Source organism: Bos taurus, chromosome 5, assembly GCF_002263795.3.
Source record: "Bos taurus isolate L1 Dominette 01449 registration number 42190680 breed Hereford chromosome 5, ARS-UCD2.0, whole genome shotgun sequence".
In the NCBI taxonomy this organism is placed as follows: Eukaryota; Metazoa; Chordata; class Mammalia; order Artiodactyla; family Bovidae; genus Bos; species Bos taurus.
In genome coordinates, this window is record NC_037332.1 from 30,847,965 (window position 1) to 30,871,182 (window position 23,218).

Genomic DNA, 23,218 nt, shown 5'->3' on the forward strand with positions numbered 1-23,218 from the left:
TGTCTCACCATTGAACCTGGACTCAAAAATGGCAGGTGCTTTTCTCTGTGGTTCCAAATTGGAGAACTTGATGATAGATGCAAGACTAACGGGAAACATATATAAAGGATTCCTACTTTCAAAATTGGGAGTTTTTTGCTCTGGAAACCAGCAAAATCAGCATGCTATCCCCCTGAATTATTTGTATATGTAGTTTGTCTTTCCTTATCAGAGCTCTTTTGCACTTAATCTCAGCAAAATAGCTCCTTTATCTTTTAAGAGATAACCATAACTAGAGAAAACAGAACTTCTTTTATTCCAATTCCACTTTCTTTCTATTCCTAGTCAAGTATCATTGAAAATAAACAATCATCTTTAAATTCAGAAAAGGAAGCTATAGCACAAATTTAGAACTTTACAAATAACTGATTGTTTATGGGGTTGCAGGATGCTGACTCTGTCAGGTCATCTCCTTGGCCAGGAGATGTAGAAATAGTCCTTTTCACACCTCTAGGCAATAGCTTTATCTGCCCCCAATTACCCTTAAAATCAGGTAGGATCAAGGTAGGAAAGACAGCAAGGGGTGTTGGTTTAGGGTAGTACTTTATGGTAAAACTTGATGTCCTAAATTTTCACTTGCACACTGAGAATTCTTGGTTTGGAAATTTGATGGAGGTAGGCCTTTAGGCACTGACTGAGCTTCGTGTATGCATGGGACAGCAGGAGAGAGATGGATGCAGCTAGAATAGACATAGGATATGAGGGAAAATAATGATAAGGAACATCCAGGCTAGGAATTTCTCACACTCAGGAAGAGGGAAGAGAATGGCCAATGAAATCACAGCAGGACTATTTCGGTTTTCCTCCAGTTCCTTCCTCTGTGCTCTCTTTGGCTCCTTTTCTCTTACTAGCTTTCTCTCTTCTTTCGTCAGACACACTCTGTGGCAAACTGAAGCCCCAAACCACAACCTTGAGAAATTCCAAATGGATTTTGTCAGTGAGGCCAACACTCCCCTCCCCACCCCTGCTCCCGGCACACGCACTGGGCTCAGGCCCAGGCCTGGGGTCAGTGGTGGAGGGGGAGTGTGCAACCCACAGAGCGGGTGGCTAAAATTTCAGCCTTGGTTAGCACCAATGGCAGCCAGAGGGATAGGGAAAGACTGATCAACTGCAGTCAGGCCTCTCGGCCTCCTTCAGCTCTGGATACAGCTCTTCTCCCCTTAGAGCATTAGCCTTTCAAGTGGCTGGGGAGCTGGGGAGTGGCAGTGGCTGGCTTATTGCTAGCTGAGCAGCAACCCTCCTGTCTGTGCTCCTGTTTGCTCTATAGGGAGCACCCAGTAATGCTGCAATAGACACTTCCCTCTCCAGACTCCAGAGGGTGAAGGATAGCAGGGCTGGAAGATTCTCTAGTTCCATTCATCAGTCCTGATTCAAATACCTTGGGACTTGCTGCTAACCATACAACACTGTCACCATTTCCTTCCTTCTATCATACCTGGGACTCAACCTTGAGAGGATCTGAAGACTTGGGCAGGAACACTGACAGGTGTCACCTCCTATCAGAGTCTCACAAGGCATCTTGGTATGGTTGAGGCAAGGGCAGTTGCAAAGCATAATTTTGGTGATCAGTGTGAGGGCATAATCTGGTGGTGTGTGCCTTAAAAAATCTAGGAAAAGAAATGGAAAGAAAAATCATGTGGAGGTATCATGGAGCCCACTCTGCTGCTGCTGCGGCTAAATCGCTTCAGTTGTGTCCAACTCTGTGCGGCCCCATAGATGGCAGCCCACCAGGCTCCCCTGTCCCTGGGATTCTCCAGGCAAGAACACTGGAGTGGGTTACCATTTCCTTCTCCAATGAATAAAAGTGAAAAGTGAAAATGAAGTCTCTCAGTCGTGTCCGACTCTTTGGACCCCATGGACTGCAGCCTACCAGGCTCCTCCACCCATGGGATTTTCCATCCAAGAGTACTGGAGTGGGTTGCCATTGCCTTCTCCGGGAGCCCACTCTCAGTTCAGTTCAGTTCAGTTCAGTTGCTCAGTTGTGTCCGACTCTTTGCGACCCCATGAATCGCAGCACGCCAGGCCTCCCTGTCCATCATCAACTCTCGGAGTTCACTCACACTCAAGTCCATCAAGTCAGTGATGCCATCCAGCCATCTCATCCTCTGCCGTCCCCTTCTCCTCCTGCCCCCAATCCCTCCCAGCATCAGAGTCTTTTCCAATAAGTCAACTCTTTGCATGAGGTGGCCAGAGTACTGGAGTTTCAGCTTTAGCATCATTCCTTCCAAAGAAATCCCAGGGCTGATCTCCTTCAGAATGGACTGGTTGGATCTCCTTGCAGTCCAAGGGACTCTCAGGAGTCTTCTGCAACACCACAGTTCAAAAGCATCAATTCTTCGGCGCTCAGCCTTCTTCACAGTCCAACTCTCACATCCATACATGACCACAGGAAAAACCATAGCCTTGACTAGGTGGACCTTTGTTGGCAAAGTAATGTCTCTGCTTTTGAATATGCTATCTGGGTTGGTCATAACTGTCCTTCCAAGGAGTAAGCGTCTTTTAATTTCATGGCTGCAGTCACCATCTGCAGTGATTTTGGAGCCCAAAAAAATAAAGTCTGACACTGTTTCCACTGTTTCCCCATCTATTTCCCATGAAGTGATGGGACCGGATGCCATGATCTTCGTTTTCTGAATGTTGAGCTTTAAGCCAACTTTTTCACTCTCCTCTTTCACTTTCATCAAGAGGCTCTTTAGTTCCTCTTCACTTTCTGCCATAAGCGTGGTGTCATCTGCATATCTGAGGTTATTGATATTTCTCCCGGCAATCTTGATTCCAGCTTGTGCTTCTTCCAGCCCAGCGTTTCTCATGATGTACTCTGCATAGAAGTTAAATAAGCAGGGTGACAATATACAGCCTTGACGTACTCCTTTTCCTATTTGGAACCAGTCTGTTGTTCCATGTCCAGTTCTAACTGTTGCTTCCTGACCTGCATACAGATTTCTCAAGAGGCAGGTCAGGTGGTCTGGTATTCCCATCTCTTTCAGAATTTTCCACAGTTTATTGTGATCCACACAGTCAAAGGCTTTGGCATAGTCAATAAAGCAGAAATAGATGTTTTTCTGGAACTCTCTTGCTTTTTCCATGATCCAGTGGATATTGGCAATTTGATCTCTGGTTCCTCTGCCTTTTCTAAAACCAGCTTGAACATCAGGAAGTTCACGGTTCATGTATTGCTGAAGCCTGGCTTGGAGAATTTTGAGCATTACTTTCCTAGCGTGTGAGATGAGTGCAATTGTGTGGTAGTTTGAGCATTCTTTGGCGTTGCCTTTCTTTGGGATTGGAATGAAAACTGACCTTTTCCAGTCCTGTGGCCACTGCTGAGTTTTCCAAATTTGCTGACATATTGAGTGCAGCACTTTCACAGCATCATCTTTCAGGATTTGAAATAGCTCAACTGGCATTCCATCACCTCCACTAGCTTTGTTCGTAGTGATGCTTTCTAAGGCCGACTTGACTTCACATTCCAGGACGTCTGGCTTTAGGTGAGTGATCACACCATTGTGATTATATGGGTCGTGAAGATCTTTTTTGTACAGTTCTTCTGTGTATTCTTGCCACTTCTTCTTAATATCTTCTGCTTCTGTTAGGTCCATACCATTTCTGTCCTTTATCAAGCCCATCTTTGCATGAAATGTTCCCTTGGTATCTCTAATTTTCTTGAAGAGATCTCTAGTCTTTCCCATTCTGTTGTTTTCCTCTATTTCTTTGCATTGATCACTGAAGAAGGCTTTCTTATCTCTTCTTGCTATTCTTTGGAACTCAGCATTCAGATGCTTATATCTTTCCTTTTCTCCTTTGCTTTTCCCTTCTCTTCTTTTCACAGCTATTTGTAAGGCCTCCCCAGACAACCATTTTGCTTTTTTGCATTTCTTTTCCATGGGGATGGTCTTGATCCCTGTCTCCTGTACAATGTCACGAACCCCATTCCATAGTTCATCAGGCACTCCATCCATCAGATCTAGTCCCTTAAATCTATGTCTCACTTCCACTGTATAATCATAAGGGATTTGATTTAGGTCACACCTGAATGGTCTAGTGGTTTTCCCTACTTTCTTCAATGGGGTTACATCCCAATAAACCCATTGTAAGTTGAAAATATCTAAAGTCGAAAGTGCATGATAGCTTAACCTAGCCTGCCTTAAAGATGTTCAGAATATTTACACTAGCCTACAGTTGGGCAAAATAATCTGACAAAAAGCCTATTTTATAATTGTGTTGAATATCTTATGTAATCTATTGAATACTATCCTGAAAGTGGGAAACAGAGTGGTTGTAAGTGTGTCAGTTGTTTACCCTTGTGATGGTATAGCTGACCGGGAGCTGCAACTCACTGCTACTGCTGGGCATCACAGAAGAAAATCATACCACATGGCCTGGGGAAAGATCAAATTCAAATCACAGAGTCTATTCAAGGCATATCACTTTTGCACCATCATAAAGTAAAAAAAAAGCATTAAGTGGAACCATTGTAAGTTTGGACCATATGTATAAGGAAACACATGGCTCTTCCCTAAAGCTTGAGCCAAAATTGTCGATTTTTTAAATTTGATTTTTTGGGCCTTATTTCTTGTCTCCTTCCAAGAGGAACTAGACTGGTAGATAACTCTGTCTACTCCTTGTCCTCATCAATCCCTGGTATATACATTCACCAATCCCTTCCTCTTATCCCAGTCTGTTTTCGCTCTTGTTTTAACCTGGAGAATAACACAACCCTAGAATGTGAAGTCAGCAGGAGCTTAACTTAAAATCGTGAAGGATGAATGATAACCTATATGATAAAAGAATCTAAAAATGAACAAATATATGTGGTATAACTGAATCACTTCACTGTATACCTGAAACTAACACATTAGTTTAGTAAATCAACTATGTGTGCTAAGTCGCTTCAGTCATGTCCAACTCTTTGCAACCCTATAGAATGTAGCCTGTCAGGCTCCTCTGCCCATGGGATTCTCCTAGCAAGAATACTGGAGTGGGTTGCCATTCCCTTCTCCAGAGGAGCTTCCCAACCTAGGGATGGAATCTGTGTCTCCAGCATTGCAGGCAGATTCTTTACCATCTGAGCCACCAGGGATGCCCTTAAAATCAACTATACGCCAATAAAAGTAAAGTATTATTTTTTAAAAAGTTGGTGAAGGATGATCAAGAACAGACTTGTGGTTACCATATGAGAAACGCTGGGGGGCGAGGTGTGGCGGTAGGGATAAATCAAGAGCTTGAGATTAAAATACACACACTACTATATATAAAATAGATCACCAACAAGGACCTACTGTACGGCCCAGGGAACTCAAATATTCTGTGATAACCTATATGAGAAAAGAATCTGAAAAAGAATGAATATATATATATATATATATATATGAATAATATACATATGTATAACTTAATCACTTTGCTGAACACTTGAAACTAACACAACATTGTAAACCAACTATACTCCAATAAGATTTTTTTTAAAAGATGATGAAGGATGAGAGGACTAATAAGGAGTATGTTTATAACAAAAAGAATTGTATCCTATCCGTCCTGGGCTGTTGCCGTCAAAGGCCTTTGGCGATCCTAAGCTCTGTATTTTAAATGGCAGAAGACTCCTCCAATGTTTTTACAGACTCCTGGAGTGGGCTCATTCTGTTCTCCAAGCCAGGCTTCAGCAATACATGAACCGTGAACTTCCTGATGTTCAAGCTGGTTTTAGAAAAGGCAGAGGAACCAGAGATCAAATTGCCAATATCCACTGGATCATGGAAAAAGCAAGAGAGTTCCAGAAAAACATCTATTTCTGCTTTATTGACTATGCCAAAGCCTTTGACTGTGTGGATCACAATAAACTGTGGAAAATTCTGAAAGAGATGGGAATACCAGACCACCTGACCTGCCTCTTGAGAAATCTGTATGCAGGTCAGGAAGCAACAGTTAGAACTGGACATGGAACAACAGACTGGTTCCAAATAGGAAAAGGAGTACGTCAAGGCTGTATATTGTCACCCTGCTTATTTAACTTCTATGCAGAGTACATCATGAGAAACGCTGGGCTGGAAGAAGCACAAGCTGGAATCAAGATTGCCGGGAGAAATATCAATAACCTCAGATATGCAGATGACACCACGCTTATGGCAGAAAGTGAAGAGGAACTAAAGAGCCTCTTGATGAAAGTGAAAGAGGAGAGTGAAAAAGTTGGCTTAAAGCTCAACATTCAGAAAACGAAGATCATGGCATCCGGTCCCATCACTTCATGGGAAATAGATGGGGAAACAGTGGAAACAGTGTCAGACTTTATTTTTTTGGGCTCCAAAATCACTGCAGATGGTGACTGCAGCCATGAAATTAAAAGACGCTTACTCCTTGGAAGGACAGTTATGACCAACCCAGATAGCATATTCAAAAGCAGAGACATTACTTTGCCAACAAAGGTCCACCTAGTCAAGGCTATGGTTTTTCCTGTGGTCATGTATGGATGTGAGAGTTGGACTGTGAAGAAGGCTGAGCGCCGAAGAATTGATGCTTTTGAACTGTGGTGTTGCAGAAGACTCCTGAGAGTCCCTTGGACTGCAAGGAGATCCAACCAGTCCATTCTGAAGGAGATCAGCCCTGGGATTTCTTTGGAAGGAATGATGCTAAAGCTGAAACTCCAGTACTCTGGCCACCTCATGCAAAGAGTTGACTTATTGGAAAAGACTCTGATGCTGGGAGGGATTGGGGGCAGGAGGAGAAGGGGACGGCAGAGGATGAGATGGCTGGATGGCATCACTGACTTGATGGACTTGAGTGTGAGTGAACTCCGAGAGTTGATGATGGACAGGGAGGCCTGGCGTGCTGCGATTCATGGGGTCGCAAAGAGTCGGACACGACTGAGCGACTGAACTGAACTGAACCCCATTTTAAGACAAGGAAAATCTGTACTGCTGTAAATGAGGAGAAAGGGCATTTCAAGAACCTTCTGTGCTTAGCATTACTAGTGCCCTTCTTGTATGACAGCTGTGACTGTTCCAAGGTAACTCTCCATGTCTAGACCAGGTGCAAAAATGAGTGATGAAAGTGGGAGTGGGCAGGAATAGAGAAACACAGGTGCAAAATCCCTCACTTTCCTTGTAATACTAAAATTCATATTCATCTAGGTATACTTCCTCAAACCACACCTCTGAATACTAGGCCTCAACTGTTTGTCTTTCAAGTTCCAACTTCCTAACTGGCCCAGTGACCAGTTGCTTCCTTCAGTCTCTTAAATTCATCACTCTCCCTCTTCCTTATGAAAAAAGGTCTCTTGATTCAGACCCCCCCAGCAACCTAGTCTTAGCAGTGAGTAGCAACACTGGTGCAGTGAGGGCTCTCGGAGGCCTGCACCTATCCCTGGTTAAGAAATGAAAATGAGAGCTGAAGGAGTAAGGTCCAAAGCAAGAGATATTCACTCATTTTCTGGCTTCCTGACTTTGCCCAAGGAGCCCCAGTCTCCACTGCGCCCACTACGCCGCCTCAATCCTTAAATAACAGGCATAGCCCTGGGGCTTCTCACCTGTTCCCACTGTCTCACCCCCATTCCCTAGCTTCCGCCACCACCGCCCACAGATTCCAGCCCCCACATCGGACCCCGCCCGGACTTCGTCTCCAATACCGGATGCTTCTGCTGCAGCCGCTGCCATGGTGATGAATCTCGCGAGATCTGCCGCTCGCCGGTGCGCAGCTCTCGCGCGATCGGGGAGGTGGGAAGTATCCCGGTCTGGGGGTGGGGGTGCGCCGCACAGCTCCTGTCGCCGTCGCTGCTTCCGGTGCTAGGTGGAGGGCAGGAAGGAGGGAGCCGGGAGCGAGGCCAGGGGAGCAGCCGCGCTGAAATCGGCTGAGGGAGCCGGAGAGAGTGGAGCGAGAGCCGAGCGGAGCCTGTGGGGGCGGAGGCGGCGGCCGCAGCGGCGGAGCTGGGAGCAGGAACAGGTGAGGGGCTTGGAGGAGGGAAGGCGGGTCCGGGTAGAGGAGAGGCTCGGGGTGGGGGCTGCGAGGATAGAGCCCTCTCGCCCCGCTCTCCGCTCGCTCGCCCGCCCGGCACTGCCTGGCATGGAGCTGTGTGGTCCTTCCCTCCCGAGAGCTCGGAGAAGGGGCGCCGGGCCAGCCACACGCCTGCCCCCGCATTTGAAGGACGCTGAGCTGGTGTGGGGGTGGGGGGCGCACACGGTTTTGTCCTCCGCCTCGCACAAGGGGGCGACCTGGGCTGCGGTGAGGAGCCCCTCGCCTGCAGGAGGTGGGCTTTTGAAGGGTCGGGGTTGAGGGGGAGGAAAGCAGTCCTGGGTGAGGTGACGTGAGGGCGGCAATGACTGTTTTGTATTCTTTTCCTATTAAAGGGCTAGGGAATAGCGCTTTTTCCTACCCGCTTTCCGCCTTCACCTTGGTAATAGACCAGAGAGAAGCCTTGCTATGGTGACACCCCTCCCCCTATCGTGGGGCAGGGGTCGGTAGGGGGGTTAGGGATTAACCTGGAACACAGGCTGGTGGGACACCCCAGGGACACTATTCTGGTGGAGGTTAAGCTTTCGGGTCCTGGGAACCGCATGTTGAGAAGAGGGCAGCAGGTGGGGAGCCAGAAGAGAGGAGGCAGCAGAAGGGGGAGGGGGATCTGGTCTTGCTTGGAGAAGAGAGGTGGTGCCTTTCTCCCCCAGGCGTAGCGGGGGCGGTCTCACTGGAGGAGGGAGCTTCTGGTCGCCAGCTCTGAGTTTCGGTCTTCCAATCCGCTTTCTTTCTTTAGGAAGTATCAGGATTCCCGGAACCGAAAATGGAGCCGTTGCTTACACTAGTGTTTGAGGGAAGAAGGTGGGGGTGAGGGGTAGGATGGAATTCCCTGTTAAAACCGGGCCACTTGATTAGCTAAGTTGTAACTTCTCTTTGGGGAAAGTTCCCTTCTTTCTGGGTTGTATTACCGCTGGTCTCCCTCTGGCTAGGCCGAGAGGAGTGTGGTATGTGGTCAGGAGTGAGAAGAAATAGTGAGGTCATCGGGGGAGGAAGAAGTGTAACTTAAAACGTGTCTCCGTCGCTGTTGGATTGGGTCACTCCTGGTCTAGGGCATGAAAGTTTTATTTGGTAGGAGATCTGCTGCAGGAGTCTGATTGCTTAGGCCAGTGCAGCTAGGGTCTGCATACTTCCTTCCCCATCCCTATTCAGGTGGTGACAGTATTTGCTACCATTTTGTCTTGAGCTTGTTGTTGGGTTAAGTGTCTCCATTTGCTATGACAGGAATGGGTCAGTGAATTGGTCATTGTGCATTAGACTTGGGTTTGAATACCATGTCTATAAAAGCCCGTTCTAAGAAAGAAACTGATCCACCTTTTCACAGAATGAATCTTTGACCTTGGCTTCAGCTTGGAGGGGTCCTCTTGTATCACATATTAACATTCCTCCTGCCTCCCCGCATAGAGTTATTGCCTTGGGTAGTAAAAAAAAAATTTTTTTTTTCTTTTGTAGTCAAAATTTTTATGCGTATGTCTTGCTTTTCCAAAGAGACGAAACTTTGAGTGCAGGAATTAGATCTCGTCTTGTGTCCCCCACACTGCCTGGGCACACAGTAAGCTCTCATGAATACTGAATGTGAATGAATAGAACTTAGGTTTTCTTTTCTTTTTTTAAATATTTATCTATTTATTTGGCTGCACTGGGTCTCAGTTGTGGCACTTTAGTGCAAAATGCAGGATGGACCTGGTAACTCTTAGTTGTGGGATCTAGTTCCCTGACTAGGGATCAAACCCGGAAAGTCCTGAATTCCGGATTTCTGACCATAGTTTAAGGAAAGAGAAAGAGATGGCTTGGCTGTCATAGAGAGTTCCTGAAGATAGCTGAGTGAGGGTGTAAAGGTGTAAAGGTCTTTACCCTTTGTAATTAAGGTCTTGGTCTCCACGTTTCCTAAGAGGCACAAAACAGTTGTGGATAATGAAAGTTAAGAGTCCCAAAAGAAAAGTATTAGAACACAGAGTCATTATTTAGCAGAAATCCTAGATCTCCTTTAGACCTAGGTCCTGCAGAGTTGTCTGCAGATTGAGTTCCTGATAATTACGGAGAAGGAAGCCCGTGTATGTATCTGGTACCTGGCATAGAATTGGTGGCAATGAATGGTAGCTGCTATTACTAAACTGAATGCAAGTGTAAAGGAGGACAGACAGCAGGCTAGAAAGAGTGGAAGTGAAGTCTTACGTGCACAAAGAGTCATAAAGTGTGTTCGTCTCTGCTACTTTCTTCCACTGGAGTCATAATAGAGGAAATGGACTCAGAGAACAGTGGGCGGGATTTATTGGTTAGAAGGAAGTTCTCTAAAACCAGGTTTGTTAAAACTGATTCAATGACTGAGGGAAATTGTGGAATCTACTCTCCCATATACCTTTAGAAATGGATTTCAAGAGGCCTAAGACTCAAAACATGTCACTGTATTTCACTCTCCTCACCATTTTTTTTGTGTGGCTACTGTGGAACTTCCCTGACTTGGGATCGAACCTGTGCCCCGTGCAGTGGAAGTGCAGAGTCTTAACCACTGGATCACCAGGGAAGTCCTTCACATTTTTTATATTGCAGTATAGTTGATTGACATATTGTGTTCGTTTCAGGTGTGCAACAGTTTTCTTCACCATTTTTGTTACATGGTATGATAATTAAGAATGTGGACCTTGGAATTGGACACAGTTGGGTTCAAATCATGCCTCTGCTAATTACTAGTTGTATGATTTTGGTGAAATTATTTGTCTCTCTTAGCTTCATTTTCCTCATCTGTAAGGAGTATGATAATGATAGTGTCTGTTCATAGTGTTGGCATGGGAATTAAATGAGATAACATACACAAAGTGCTTAGGGTTATACAAAGCACACATAGTAAGCCTCAAGTAAATGTTAGCTGCTATTAATAATCACCATCATAACAGTAATAATAACATGAGCCCTCAGGGCTGCCTTAAAAAAGAGGAGGTTTACAAAAGAACAACTTGCTGCCTGAAGCGCCTATGTAGAGGGGTGATTGTTACCATGACTTGCTGTGCTGGTCGTAGGCTTATGAGCAATGAAATCTTTTTTCAGCATCAGCCTCACAGAGGCAGCTCCTGTTGGCTGAGTGGGAGGTGAAGCTGGAGCAAGGCAGGGGCCCTGAACCATCAACTGGGATGTAGAGTGAGGATGTGGGGGCTCAGAAATAGTGTTCATAATACAAAAGTCAGAGTGACTCTGAGGTAATGGTTGACTCTTCCGTGAAAGAGCACCCTAATTGGCCTATGTCAGGTGTTTAGATTCCTGGGTCCCATTATTTTAGATCTTGGTATTTTAGCATCCTCCATTTCCTGGGCCACTCTTTTCACTTAGTCATATCTCCTTTAAATGTCTGCCTCTGTTTCAGAATGTACTGTATTACAGTCCAGAGTTGCAATGTCTGTAAATCTGTCTACTATGCCTTTTCCAACATCTGTTTCAAGTATAGGTGGAGTGCTAATAAAGGTTTTGGATAATGAAAGGACATGGGGAGCATTTAGAAAGAGTTCTACAAATGTTTGAAGGCTTTGTCTTATAGTCTGGGAAAGAACTGACTGACGTAGGGATTCTACCAAGGTGTTAGAGATTTGTCATGGATTTCTGCAGAGGACCTGCTGCATCAGATGGACCAGAAAAAGAAATGGCTCAAGATATTAGGGATCCACGGTTATCACCATATTCCTGAAGAAAGTTGAAATGACTGGGCATGGCAGATATTAGTTCCTTGACAACCAGGGATTGAACCCAGGCCCTTGGCATTGAAATTGTGGTGTCTAAACCACTGGACTGCCATGGAATTCCCATAACCTGCCCTTTATGAGCTTAAACACAAGCGTGTCAAGCATGAATGTTTAAATTTCAACATGATTTAGGATGCAGAAGAACATTAGCTTTCTGTTGGAGTGGTTTAATTCTTCATCCTCCCCTTTTTGAAAAAAAGGAATCTAACCATACCTTATATAAAATCTTATTTGAAGTCTAATATGTAAAATGGATAAAAGCAGTGCTGCTGTGGTAGTGGTGGAGAGTGGTGGACCATAATCAGAACCTCTCAGATAGTTTTCCCTTTCCCCTAGGCAGGCTCTGAATCCCATCCAAGGAACCTGAGAACATGGAAGCCACTTTGCCAGTTTGTCAGTTACAGGAAAAAGATTGGAGATCACATATAGAATACTGTCTTCCTCAACCTCACGAGCGTTTGCCACCATCAGTAGAACTGAGTTCAGCAACAAGTATATCAGTCACTAGCTACAGATCAGTCATGGAGCTGGATGCTGGGAGCATGAAACATGAATAAGGCACAGTCCCAGCTGTCAAGGGACTGAGAGTCTAATGTTGTTTTCCCACCTTGGTGTCCTGAGAAAATGGTAACAGTGAAACAGGCATAGTTGCTTGCAACCCGAGATGACCGGCCCATGGGCTCTAGCCACTCTAAGCCCTAGCTATCCAGTATTGATGGGATCAGCATCTTCAGCTGACCTGTATTACATTAAAGGCACATTATTTGGGAAGTTCCAGCTCTGGAAAGCAAAACACACCAAGGTAAATAAAACATTCTGTGGTAAGTCCTAGAGTAGAAGTGTGTTTGAGGTGCTGAGGGATCACAAAAGGCTCTTATCCCCCAAGGTAGGACATTCCCTGTCTTCTGTATTCTTAGGCTGCTCTGTTACAGGTGGCCTTGTCCAAATCATGGCCTCCTGTTTTCATCTGTTCACTGGCAGCTCCATTTTGACATGCATAGTGGGACCAGATTGGGGCAAAGGTTTACTAGGACTTTAGGCTGATTACTCATGGGATTTCAGTGATTTTGTAATTAGGAAGGTACAGTGTACTGGATATCCAAGGCTAGAGATGTGGGCATTGGAGCAGACATCAAATATCAGGATATGGTACAGTTGTAAGGTGGTCAAATTCTAAGAATAGGGCACACTGAAAGCTTTGATTAGAGGGCAGTGCCACGGAATGTTCCAGGGAAAGAAATGAGTCTAGTTTTTATTTGGTCACTGTCTTATCTAGCTAGGTCATGTATTCTGAAACAGACTTGAGGTTCTGTTCTGACTCACTTGCTGAGGTTTGTCTTTGGGAAAAGCCGTACCCTTCTCTGGTGTGTGGGTCTATCAGGGCAGTTTAGAATCCTTCGCTTGACTTTGTGGCTTCCTTCAGGTTATCCTGAACTGGAGTCTTCCTCTTGGACTAGAAGGGAAACTGATGTTTAATGATTCTGACTCAAACCTAAATGCTGTTAGTTAAGTGGAGACTAATTTTAGTCATATGTTCTAATTTATAACAAGGCCATTCATTGATTGCCTAGTAGCTAAGTTCAGTAGGTATCTTTCAGGCCTTATCTTAATTTGACTTTTTCGTAGCCTTTGACCCTCTTTTTTTTCTTTCCTCATTGGTGTCTCTGATGCCTTAGTCTCTTGATTTCCTTTTTACCCTTTTGGTTGCTTCCTACTCTCTTTCCTGGCCTTTTTTTGCTTTAAATGTTGATGTGCCCCAGGTTTTTATCTTTGGGCTTTTCTCCTGTCTGAGCATACACACTCTCTCTAGATACATAGATTAGGATGTATCAGTTGCAAAAGATAGAAAACACACCTGTGAAGGACTTCCCTGGTGATCCACTGGCTAAGAATCCGCCTTCCAAAGCAAAGAACTTGGGTTCTATCCCTAGTCCCGGGACGATCCCACATGCCTCAAGGCAACTAAGCCCATATGCTGCAAGTGAGCCCACCCTCTAGAGCCTGAGCATCGGAGCTAGAGATAGCTCACATGCGACGAAGACTCAGCGCAGCCAAAATAAAAAAAGAAAGAAGAAAGAAAACACCCTGTGGCTCAAATAATTCGAGGATTTATTAAACACCTAGCAGGAAATCTGGGTGAAATAAGCCAGACACAAAAGGACAGGTATTGTTTGATTCCACATTAACGTGGTACCTAAAATAGTCAGATTCAGAAACAGTATAGTGGTTGTTTCCAGGGGGTAGGGGAGGGGCATTACTGGTTAACAAGTAGAGTTTCAGTTTGGGAAGATGCAAAAGTTCTGGAGATGCACGGTGGTGATGGTTGCACAACAGTGTAACTGTACTTAATGCCACTGAACTGTACATTTAAACTTAAAAATGATTAAAATGGTAAATTTTATGTATATTTTACCACAAGGCTTCCCAGGTGACACAGTGGGTAAAGAATACCCCTGCAGTCCAGGAGACTCAGGTTCAATTCCTGGGTCAGGAGGATACCCTGAAGGCGGGCGTAGCAACTGGTTCCAGGATTCTTGCCTGGAGAGTCTCATGGACAGAGGAGCCTGGTGGGCTATGGTCAATGGGGTTGCAAAGAGTCAGGCACAGCTGCAGCAGCTGAGCACACACTCACAGTCTGCCACATGCAGAAGTAGTTCAGGGGAAGAACATTCCTTCTTACAATTTTTTTTGATCTACCAACTAAACACTGGTAGGATCCAGGTTTTTCTGCTCTGATATCCTAGTGTTCTTGTGTCTGTCCCTTCATATACTCAAGATTACTCCAGCATCTCGCCCTTCTACATTAACATCCAAAAGCTAGAGAAGAGAACACTGATATATGTTCTTTTTTAAGATTGAGGAAATCTTTCCCAGTATTCCCAGTAGACTTTTCTTACATCTTATTGCCCAGAATTAGTGCTTGAGCATTTGTGACTCAAATCATGGTGAGAGAAATGAAATGCCCAGAGTCTTTACTGATCAGCTTTCATACCCTAGGTCTGGGGAGGGGTAGCTCATAACCACTGCCTGCCAATGTCTGAACAAATTAGGGGTTCTGTTAGAAGAAAGAAGGGAAGATGGCTGTTGGGGCAGGCAGCCAGTAACTGCTGCCACCCTGAATCTTCCTGGTTCCTCTTGGGGCTTCAGTTATTGTCTATGCACATGGTTCCAAATACCCTGACCAGACTTTTCTCCCGATCTTCAGACCTTAGCACTTCACAATTAATCTAAAAACAAGCATCTTTGCTGCCAGATCTGTTTCTGTAGTGTTTCCAGTCTAAAGAAGTGCCGCTGACTCACACAGGCCAGAAACCTGGGAGTCGTCTTTGACTCTCCTCTCCCTACTATAATCAGCTATCAATCCTGTGAGGTCTACTGTTTTGGTGTTTCAGATCTGTCCTGTCCTCTCTATTGCCACCTCTGTTTCAGAACTTTTGATTTTTTTTTTTTTTCTTTTTAAATTTTATTTATTGAAAATTTTAAATTTATTTTTTCATTGAAGGATAATTGCTGTACACAGTTTTTTTTTTTTTTTTTTTTTTCTGTCAAACATCAACATGAATCATCCATAGGTATACATATGTCCTCTCTGTCTTGAACCTCCCTCTCATCTCCCTCCCCATCCCACCCTTCTAAGAACTTTGGATTTCTTATCTGTATTACTGGACCTCCCAAGTGGTCTCTTTCCCTCTGTCTTTCCCCCTTATTCCCTAACTTATTCCCTAAACTGCTGTCAGAACGATCTTTCTAAAGCACATATCTGATCATGTTACTCAGTGTTACCTTTAGGGCCCTTCATGATCTGGCTCCTGCTTCCCTCTCCAGCCTCATCCCTTCTTTTTACTCACGATGCTGCATCCACATACATGGCCTCCTGGTTGCACCTGGCTTTGGCTAATCACTGTTCTAACTCATCTTTATGCCTGTGCCTACACTCCTCCCTCTTCCACCTTCCCTATTCTTTAGTGTCTGACTGATTCATATTCTTCCTTTAAGAGTCAGCTCAGGTGTGACCATAGAGTCATGTCTTGGAATTGGCCTTCATCCTCCAGCCTTGATTAACTGCTCTAGCTTTCTGTCCCCATAATACTGTGTGCTTATCCCACTCTTAGCCTCACACTGTAATCCTCTGTTTCCTAGTCTTTCTCTCCCATTGACTGAGTTTCATGAAGGCAGAAACTGTCTTCCTCTGTATCCCTAGTTCATTATACTTAATAAACGTTTAATGAATGAATGGAAACTGACATCAGAAGCTGTTTCTTGGCTTTGGGAAATCTTTGAGTTTAATAGAAGCCATTGGGATACTAATCTACGAGTTCTTGTGTGCTGATTACAGTGCTCTTGAGACAAAAATTTGGAAAGTTTACATAGGTCACAAGCCAGCTGCATTAAGGAAACCAAATACAGGCAGACCTTGCTTTGGTTTCCCTAAATTTTTTGGTCTATTCCATGGGCTGTGCTAAAAATAGCATCTTTATTAGTGATGTCTCAATTTGAAAATCATCTGGGAATATAGCTTTTTTTTGTGCACTCTGCCTGGCAGCAGAGGGTTTGGGAGACTCTGGTCTTCTTTTCCTTTAGCCCATGTAGCCTGAAAAGGAGGTGCTGAATCAGGAGTCCCCTAGGGGTGTCTCAGGACACATGCCTGTGAAAAGAACAGGGAGTGTGCATGGCAGACTGAGCTGTGACTCTCAGAATCACCTGGAGTGTGAGGCAGACAGGCCTCAAGTCAAAGTGACTAAACAGTCAGTGACAGCAACAGCCTGCCTCTCCTGGGGTGGTGGGGGTGGGAGGGAGGGGTTGGGGGCCGTGAGTGATCGTCAGTGAGGGCATCCTCAGGTGAGGTCAGTCGGTGTGCCCGATCCAACTGCACTGTCCAGCACTGCTGCTGCTGCTGCTAAGTCGCTTCAGCCGTGTCCGACTCTGTGGGACCCCACAGAGGGCAGCCCACCAGGCTCTGTGGTCCCTGGGATTCTCCAGGCAAGAACACCGGAGTGGGTTGCCATTGCCTTCTCCATTGTCTGAAAGTGAAAAGTGAAAGTGAAGTCGATCAGTCGTGTCCGACTCATAGCGACCCCATGGACTGCAGCCCACCAGGCTCCTCCATCCATGGGATTTTCTAGGCAAGAGTACTGGAGTGGGGTGCCATTGCCTTCTCCGACTGTCCAACACGGATTATACTAAAACACATTTTTAGAGTTCCTGTTGCTGCTTTTACCACTGATAACAAAGTTTGTAACTGTACAATAGAATGTTGAGACATCCTTTTTGTTAATAGAGATATTGCTGTATTCCATTTTTCATCTTGAGCCACTCACCTTCAGTGTTAACTGCTTCCTGTTTCTCCCAGCCCATGGAACCCTGGTATTTTGCCTTATTGACACAGGAATGCCATCTGTGGCAAAAGAGAATGACTATAGGCTGTACAGTACATAGACAATCCGAGGTTGGTTTGTTTGCCATTCTGCTTCCCAGAGCTGCTTCTAGCAATGCAGTGCTGTGAAAGTGAGAGCTGACTATATAGCCGTAGGTGTATGTTCATGGCACAGAGCTGAAAGTTGCCACCATCCTGGTGGTCGGGGCAGCATGCCATCTGGAAACAGACAGGAGCAAGGAAAGCCAAGACAAGAAAGCCAGCACTTGCTTTGGACTGTTCATCTGAGTCAAGCTCCTGATTATATTAAAGAAGAGTTGTAATGTTGATTAATTTCAAGGCCCTGGGGTGCCATGGGGGACGCATGGTAACTACTTGAATATTTCATTAGTTATCTGCCAGCCCCATTGAGTTTTAAATGCCAAGAGAAAATTTTACCACTTTTAGTCTTCTCGTCTTTTCATGGCTTTCCCAAATCAGTCTTAAGGTCAGTATGTGTGGAAAATGGCCAGGAATTGACAGGAAAGCTGAGCAGCCATCTGTGCACCACATGGAGACACCAAGATACCAAGTACTGCTAGGACAGAAGAAATGATACAAGCCTTAGATGAGGCTTAAATCAGCCAGTGTGCTTGCTTGAACTCCTACAGCGGGGCTTGGCACTGGGAGCAAGGAAAGATCCAAAATAAATAAGAGGCATAGTCCTTGCACATGGTGAGCACATGGTTAAACTGGGGAGACAGTAAAAGCACAGATTTAGAAGGAAGAACTCCACAACATAGTGGCACTTGAATGGTTCAGATAATTCAGGGGTCTTTTTGTAGCTTGCCAGGAAATAGAAATCAGTGTAACACTGGGATCCGCTTTTGAACCAAGACTTCAGTGTGATAGCTTAGCAAAGAAGCATACCAAAGGACAGTGTGTGCATGTTCTGGGGCAAGGGCTCGCTTTCAGCCACTGCTCTACTCACAGTTGGTAATCATTTAATCAGCAATACTTCTAGTCATGAATGATGGCAAGATAAATGTGTGGTATAAATTCAGTTCAGAATCTGGGCCAAAGCCTATTACCTAAGCTTTAAAGCAAAGTGTCATCTGGAATTAAAGGAAAAGACACGTGAGCGGGAAACAAGGTAAAAACTAGGAGGACTTGGGGAAGGTATAAGTTTCTGGAAGTGAAGGCATCAGAACCAGAAGTCTGACTACCACGGATTACCAGAGTTGGTAGGATCTGATCTTACTAGCTGGGTAGGTTTCCCCTCCTGCCTCAGGAATCCTCAGGAATCTGTCTGCCTGGGTGGTTGAGGCAGGAGGGGCCGGGTGGATGGCTAGTGGGCGACTTGGCTGAAGTTGCACCCTAAAGTTGAGCCAGGCCCTCCCCCTGGGGTGTGAGCCCTCTGGGTCAGGGGCTGGGCTCCTCTGTGGAACCTACCCAGAGCACCACGCCTGGTTTATTAGTGAATGTCTGCAGAGGCCTTTGAAGATGAAACACTCCATAAGCACTGATTGTTTGTTTTTTGGACAAACTAGTACTTTGGTCTCCAGGGGCCGTTGATCTGGCTCCTTTTTACCAGTCTGGAATTCACTGCAAACTGAGGAGAGTAGGAAACAAATAAACAAACCTAAAATAGTTTTTGAAAAAAACAACTAAACTCCCACCAAACCCCCGTGCTTTAGCTTGAAAATAGGATTCCTCCCTGTCCATCTTTCACATTCTTGGGTTTGGGTGCACTCTGTCTTGACCTGTTCCTTTGCCTGCTGGGTTTGTGGTATGCATATGTGTACCTCTGGTTCCCAGACTGTGGAGAACGCCAGCAGCTGGCATATGGTGATCGCTGAATAAGCTGCTGCTGACGCATCGGCTCCTGCAGGCACAGAGAGCTGGCTGGCATGGGTGATTCTGAACCCCTGCTTCATTGTTGTTTCAAGGAGTCATTTCTGTGGCTGTCCTGAGCCATCCAGATGGGAGAGAAGGGAAGAAGTCAATGACTCTATGATTCTGTCAGTCTGGGGCAGTGGGCAAAGTGGGCAGATAGGCATTTTGTACTTTGGTAGTGTGCTAGCTGCTCCCTCATTTCCGCCAATGATTTATCAGGCGGAAGCGTCTAACCTGAGTGAGCTGCTAGTGAGGTCAGTAGAGACCTTGTGAGTTAATTCAGTTATCCAGCTATGAAGTGTGCCAGGCACTAGTCAAGGCACCAGGAACACAGCAGGGAACAAAATAGACAAGGAACTGACATGACAGTAGGAGGAGAAAACAGTACAGAAGGAAACAAGTACAGAACGTGTCAGACGGTGGTAAATGCTACGAGGAAGAAGCGGAATGATGGGTTAGAGAAGCGTGTGTGTGTGTCACAGGTGGCTGTGGAAGGCCTCTTTGATAAAGGGACAGTCGAACAGACACCTGAAGGAAGCGAGGGAGAGCTCCACGAAGGCTGTCTCGGAGATCAGCCTTCCAGGCAGAGTGAAGAGCAGGGACAAAAGCTTTGAGACTGGAGAGTGTTGGGGAACTGGAGTACGCACAGGGGAGAGTAGGAGGCCTGATGAGAGAAGCGGGAATGCAGACTGTGCCGGACTTTGTAGGCCATGATGGCTTTGGGTTTTACAGAAAGGGAGCTATGAAGCCCAGAGAGGGTTTTGAACAGAGGCACAGCCTGACCTGGTTTTGCTTTTACAATCAGTCTGGCTGCTCTGGAGAATAGGTTGAAGAGGGTGAGAACAGAAGCAGAGAATGAGCTGACGGCCTCATTGCAGGTGACCCTGTGGAGCAGCTGTCCCGGGAGGCACCACGGGAGCCCAGGACCTAGCTGGGTGAGGAATGAGGGGGAGCCTCTCCACACCCCACCTCCCAGCTCTCAGCTCACTGTTGTATGCGCAGAGTACAGCTTTAGCAGCTGGCAGTTCACAGAGTGGAAAGGATCAGCTTTTCTTAGGAGTGCTGCTTTCTTCTTCCTGCTTAATTTTGGTGTGTAGAAGGAAAGTGTAGAAACACAGGAAGGGAAGAAGCAGAATCTCTTGATTAGGGCTGAGAGCATAAACCTTGGGAACCTGACAAGCTTGAACCTTGTCAGGAATCACAAAGAGCCACTCCTTATTCCATTCCCTCCTCTCCTACCTTTTCCAGAAGTCTCAGGGCAAGGTTGGGGGAAAGAGAGGCATTAACGATCTCCCTATGCATTGGGATACAGTATAGAATGGCAGGACTGAAGGGACTTTAGAAATCATCTAGTTCAACCTCCTCCGTTTACAGGTGCGGAAAAGAACAGGTGAAATAACCCATCCAGCGTCACCTGGGTGGATTACTGGCAGAAGCAGGGGACCTGAGTGTTCACTGCTTTGTCTCTGCTCCCAAAGGCTCAGGATCTAAGTGGGCCTTGATCTTCATGGTACGCTCAGGCTCTCGGTTTGTCATAAAAGAACTCCAGCCATGACTGTGGCCAGTCCCATTATCTTGAAGTCCTGACAAGCAGATGGTAGTGAGTCTGCATTTCTTTGCCTAGGATCAAGCCCTCCATACCAGGGTCCAGGCCCGAACCAGACTGCCACTGCCCCCACTGCACCCTACTGTCCTCAGAAAGCGAGTGCTGTGATCATGGGTAACATCTTTGGAAACCTTCTCAAGAGCCTGATTGGGAAGAAGGAGATGCGCATCCTGATGGTGGGCCTGGATGCCGCAGGAAAGACCACCATCCTGTACAAGCTGAAACTGGGCGAGATCGTCACCACCATCCCCACCATTGGTAAGGGTAATACTCAGATGGAGGCTCTCATGCCCACCCCTGAGCCAGGTAGGGGGCCTATTCCTGGATCCCCCACCTGGCCACCGGCAAGTCCTTACAGTCTGTGGGGTTCAGGGAAGAGTGGTTATTTAGCTTCCCCGCAGGTGCTGGGCCTGCCATTTGCACACCTACCCTAGCCCTCTCTGATGCAGGAACTTCCTCACCCTGGCACCCAACAGTGGCCCTCAAGCACTGAGCTGGTTTGTTCTCTGTTGTTTGAAAAGCAGGTGAAGAGCTTTGATGTTCCTGCCAGAGGCCTGGAATTGCTTCAGTTTAGATCCTTGGTGGCCCTGATCCCAGTTAAGACCTGCCTCTGGGAGGGAGAGCATTTGCCTTGTGGAAGCAGCTCTAGATCACCATCATCAGCTGGTTCTGCTTTCGGGGCTCCAGGACTGTCACCCACTTCTTGTTCCCCATTCTGCCTCACAGGCCCCACTTCTCAGCTGAGGCCGACTCGGTGGCCCAGGGACAGGAGTGGGGCTGAGTCATTTCTTTTGCAGGAGAGTCAAAGACTGAGAATGAGTGGGGAAGGTTGTCTCACCCAGGCAGTTGGGAACCTCCCAACTGGCCCTCTTCGTCCTCTTCTGCTGCTTCTCTGAGGTTTTCTTTTTGGCCTTAATGCTGCTAAGTCAGGGAACACCAGGTCTGAGGAGGCCTTACTTTCTTTTCTTTGCTAGGCCTGGGGGAAACAGAAATAACCCAATGGGGCATTGTTTGCAGGCCTGGTATTTCTGGCCAAGTGACCACTGTCTGTTTTTTCCCCAAAGGGTTCAATGTGGAGACAGTGGAGTACAAGAACATCAGCTTCACAGTTTGGGATGTAGGTGGCCAGGACAAGATTCGGCCTCTCTGGAGACACTACTTCCAGAACACCCAAGGTAGGGCGTGTGAATTGCCCATGGACTGGCACGGGTTGGTTGGGTGTGAGCAGAGGGTGGCTGTTGTTCTTGGTTATCAGGCACCAGCTCTTGCCCTGCTGCAGCTCCTAGGGGTGGGAGACAGGAGAAGAGGGAGCAGATACTCGAAGGGTATAAGGAGGGTGTTTTCTCTTTGTGGTGGGGGAGGGGAGTTGATCTGTCGTCTCTGTGCAGCCCATGCTCTGCCTCCCCAGGGTTGATATTTGTGGTCGACAGCAATGATCGAGAGCGAGTAAATGAGGCCCGGGAGGAGCTGATGAGGATGCTGGCGGAGGATGAGCTCCGGGATGCTGTGCTCCTTGTCTTTGCAAACAAACAGGTGTGACATCTCCCTGCCTCTGCGTTTGAGAGAGGGCAGCCTGGCCGTGGAAGTCATGGGATCTTGGAGCCCATTGTGTGGTAAACCCTATGACTAGGCTGTCAATTTGGAAAGTAGGAAATATGATTAGGTGGCTTCTTTATGCTCTTCTTGTCCCCTTCCCCCATCCCAGCTTTACTTAGCAGTGTTTCTGTCCAGAGGGACTGGTGTGGTAGATCCTTTACCTCCAGCCCCTTTGTTATCTCACCTGTTATCTGCTTTAGTGGAACAGCCCTCTCTCTTACTGTCAGATGGACCTGATTGTCTGCCCATCTGAATCACTTCTCCACTTCCCTTGCAACCCCATACTTGGTTTCCAGCTCCTCAGTGGAATGACCTTTAGTGCCTTGGCTCTGGAGTTCTAGGATGATTAAATCCAAAGTGGTTCTTTAGGATCTTGCTCTGGGTTCCTCCACTGAAGAAGGAGGAGAGGGTGCTGGTATATCTGCCTTTGCTAGGTGGGTGCTCTAGAAGCTTCTGCAAGATCCTGAGGCTCCTTTTTGTGTCTCCCTTGTGCTTCAGGATTTGCCTAATGCCATGAATGCTGCTGAGATCACAGACAAGTTGGGCCTGCATTCCCTGCGCCACCGCAACTGGTACATTCAGGCCACCTGTGCCACCAGCGGGGACGGGCTGTACGAAGGCCTGGACTGGCTGGCCAATCAGCTCAAAAACAAGAAGTGAGAGCCAGACAGCCCTATCCGACCACCCCATCCACCCCTACTGTCTCCCTGACCCAGCCCTACCCTTTTCCTTCCTGTTGCCAGTGCGGCCAGAGCCCTGGGTATCATGTCCGCATGCCCAGCAACAGCCTTGCTTCCCCTGCCCTCCCCTCCCCCATCCATGACCAGTCCCCAGTTGCTGTCCTGATGATGAATCATTCCAATTTACCGGATTTAAAACAAAAAACAAGGTTGTTATGGTTTCATGGGGTGGGCCCCCCCCTCAAGCTCGGGCTTGGGAGGTGGGATGGGGTGTTCCCTCCGGTTTGCTTCGTTTGGCTCTAGTTGCTGTGCTCTTGGCATC

At 46.6% G+C, this 23,218-nt stretch overlaps 1 protein-coding gene and 1 long non-coding RNA gene across 3 annotated transcripts; one reads left to right on the forward strand and one right to left on the reverse strand.

The window, feature by feature from the left end:
* Positions 1-272: 272 nt before the first annotated feature.
* On the reverse strand, positions 273-7,711 carry LOC112446681 (uncharacterized). 2 transcript variants are annotated; one of them, XR_009494492.1, is made up of 4 exons: positions 7,655-7,711; positions 4,336-4,415; positions 1,475-1,646; positions 273-948 (listed from the first exon to the last, which is right to left on the reverse strand). It is a non-coding gene; the product is annotated as an uncharacterized lncRNA (long non-coding RNA). The 2 variants fall into 2 exon arrangements; XR_003034716.2 differs by lacking the exon at positions 7,655-7,711 and adding an exon at positions 7,556-7,644.
* A 102-nt stretch (positions 7,712-7,813) lies between these two features.
* Positions 7,814-23,101, forward strand: ARF3 (ARF GTPase 3). Its single transcript, NM_001015571.3, has 5 exons — positions 7,814-7,968; positions 20,639-20,878; positions 21,685-21,795; positions 22,029-22,153; positions 22,715-23,101. Exons 2-5 carry the CDS (start codon positions 20,731-20,733, stop codon positions 22,874-22,876), a joined length of 546 nt encoding a protein of 181 aa, NP_001015571.1. The 5' UTR covers positions 7,814-7,968; positions 20,639-20,730; the 3' UTR covers positions 22,877-23,101.
* Positions 23,102-23,218: the final 117 nt, after the last annotated feature.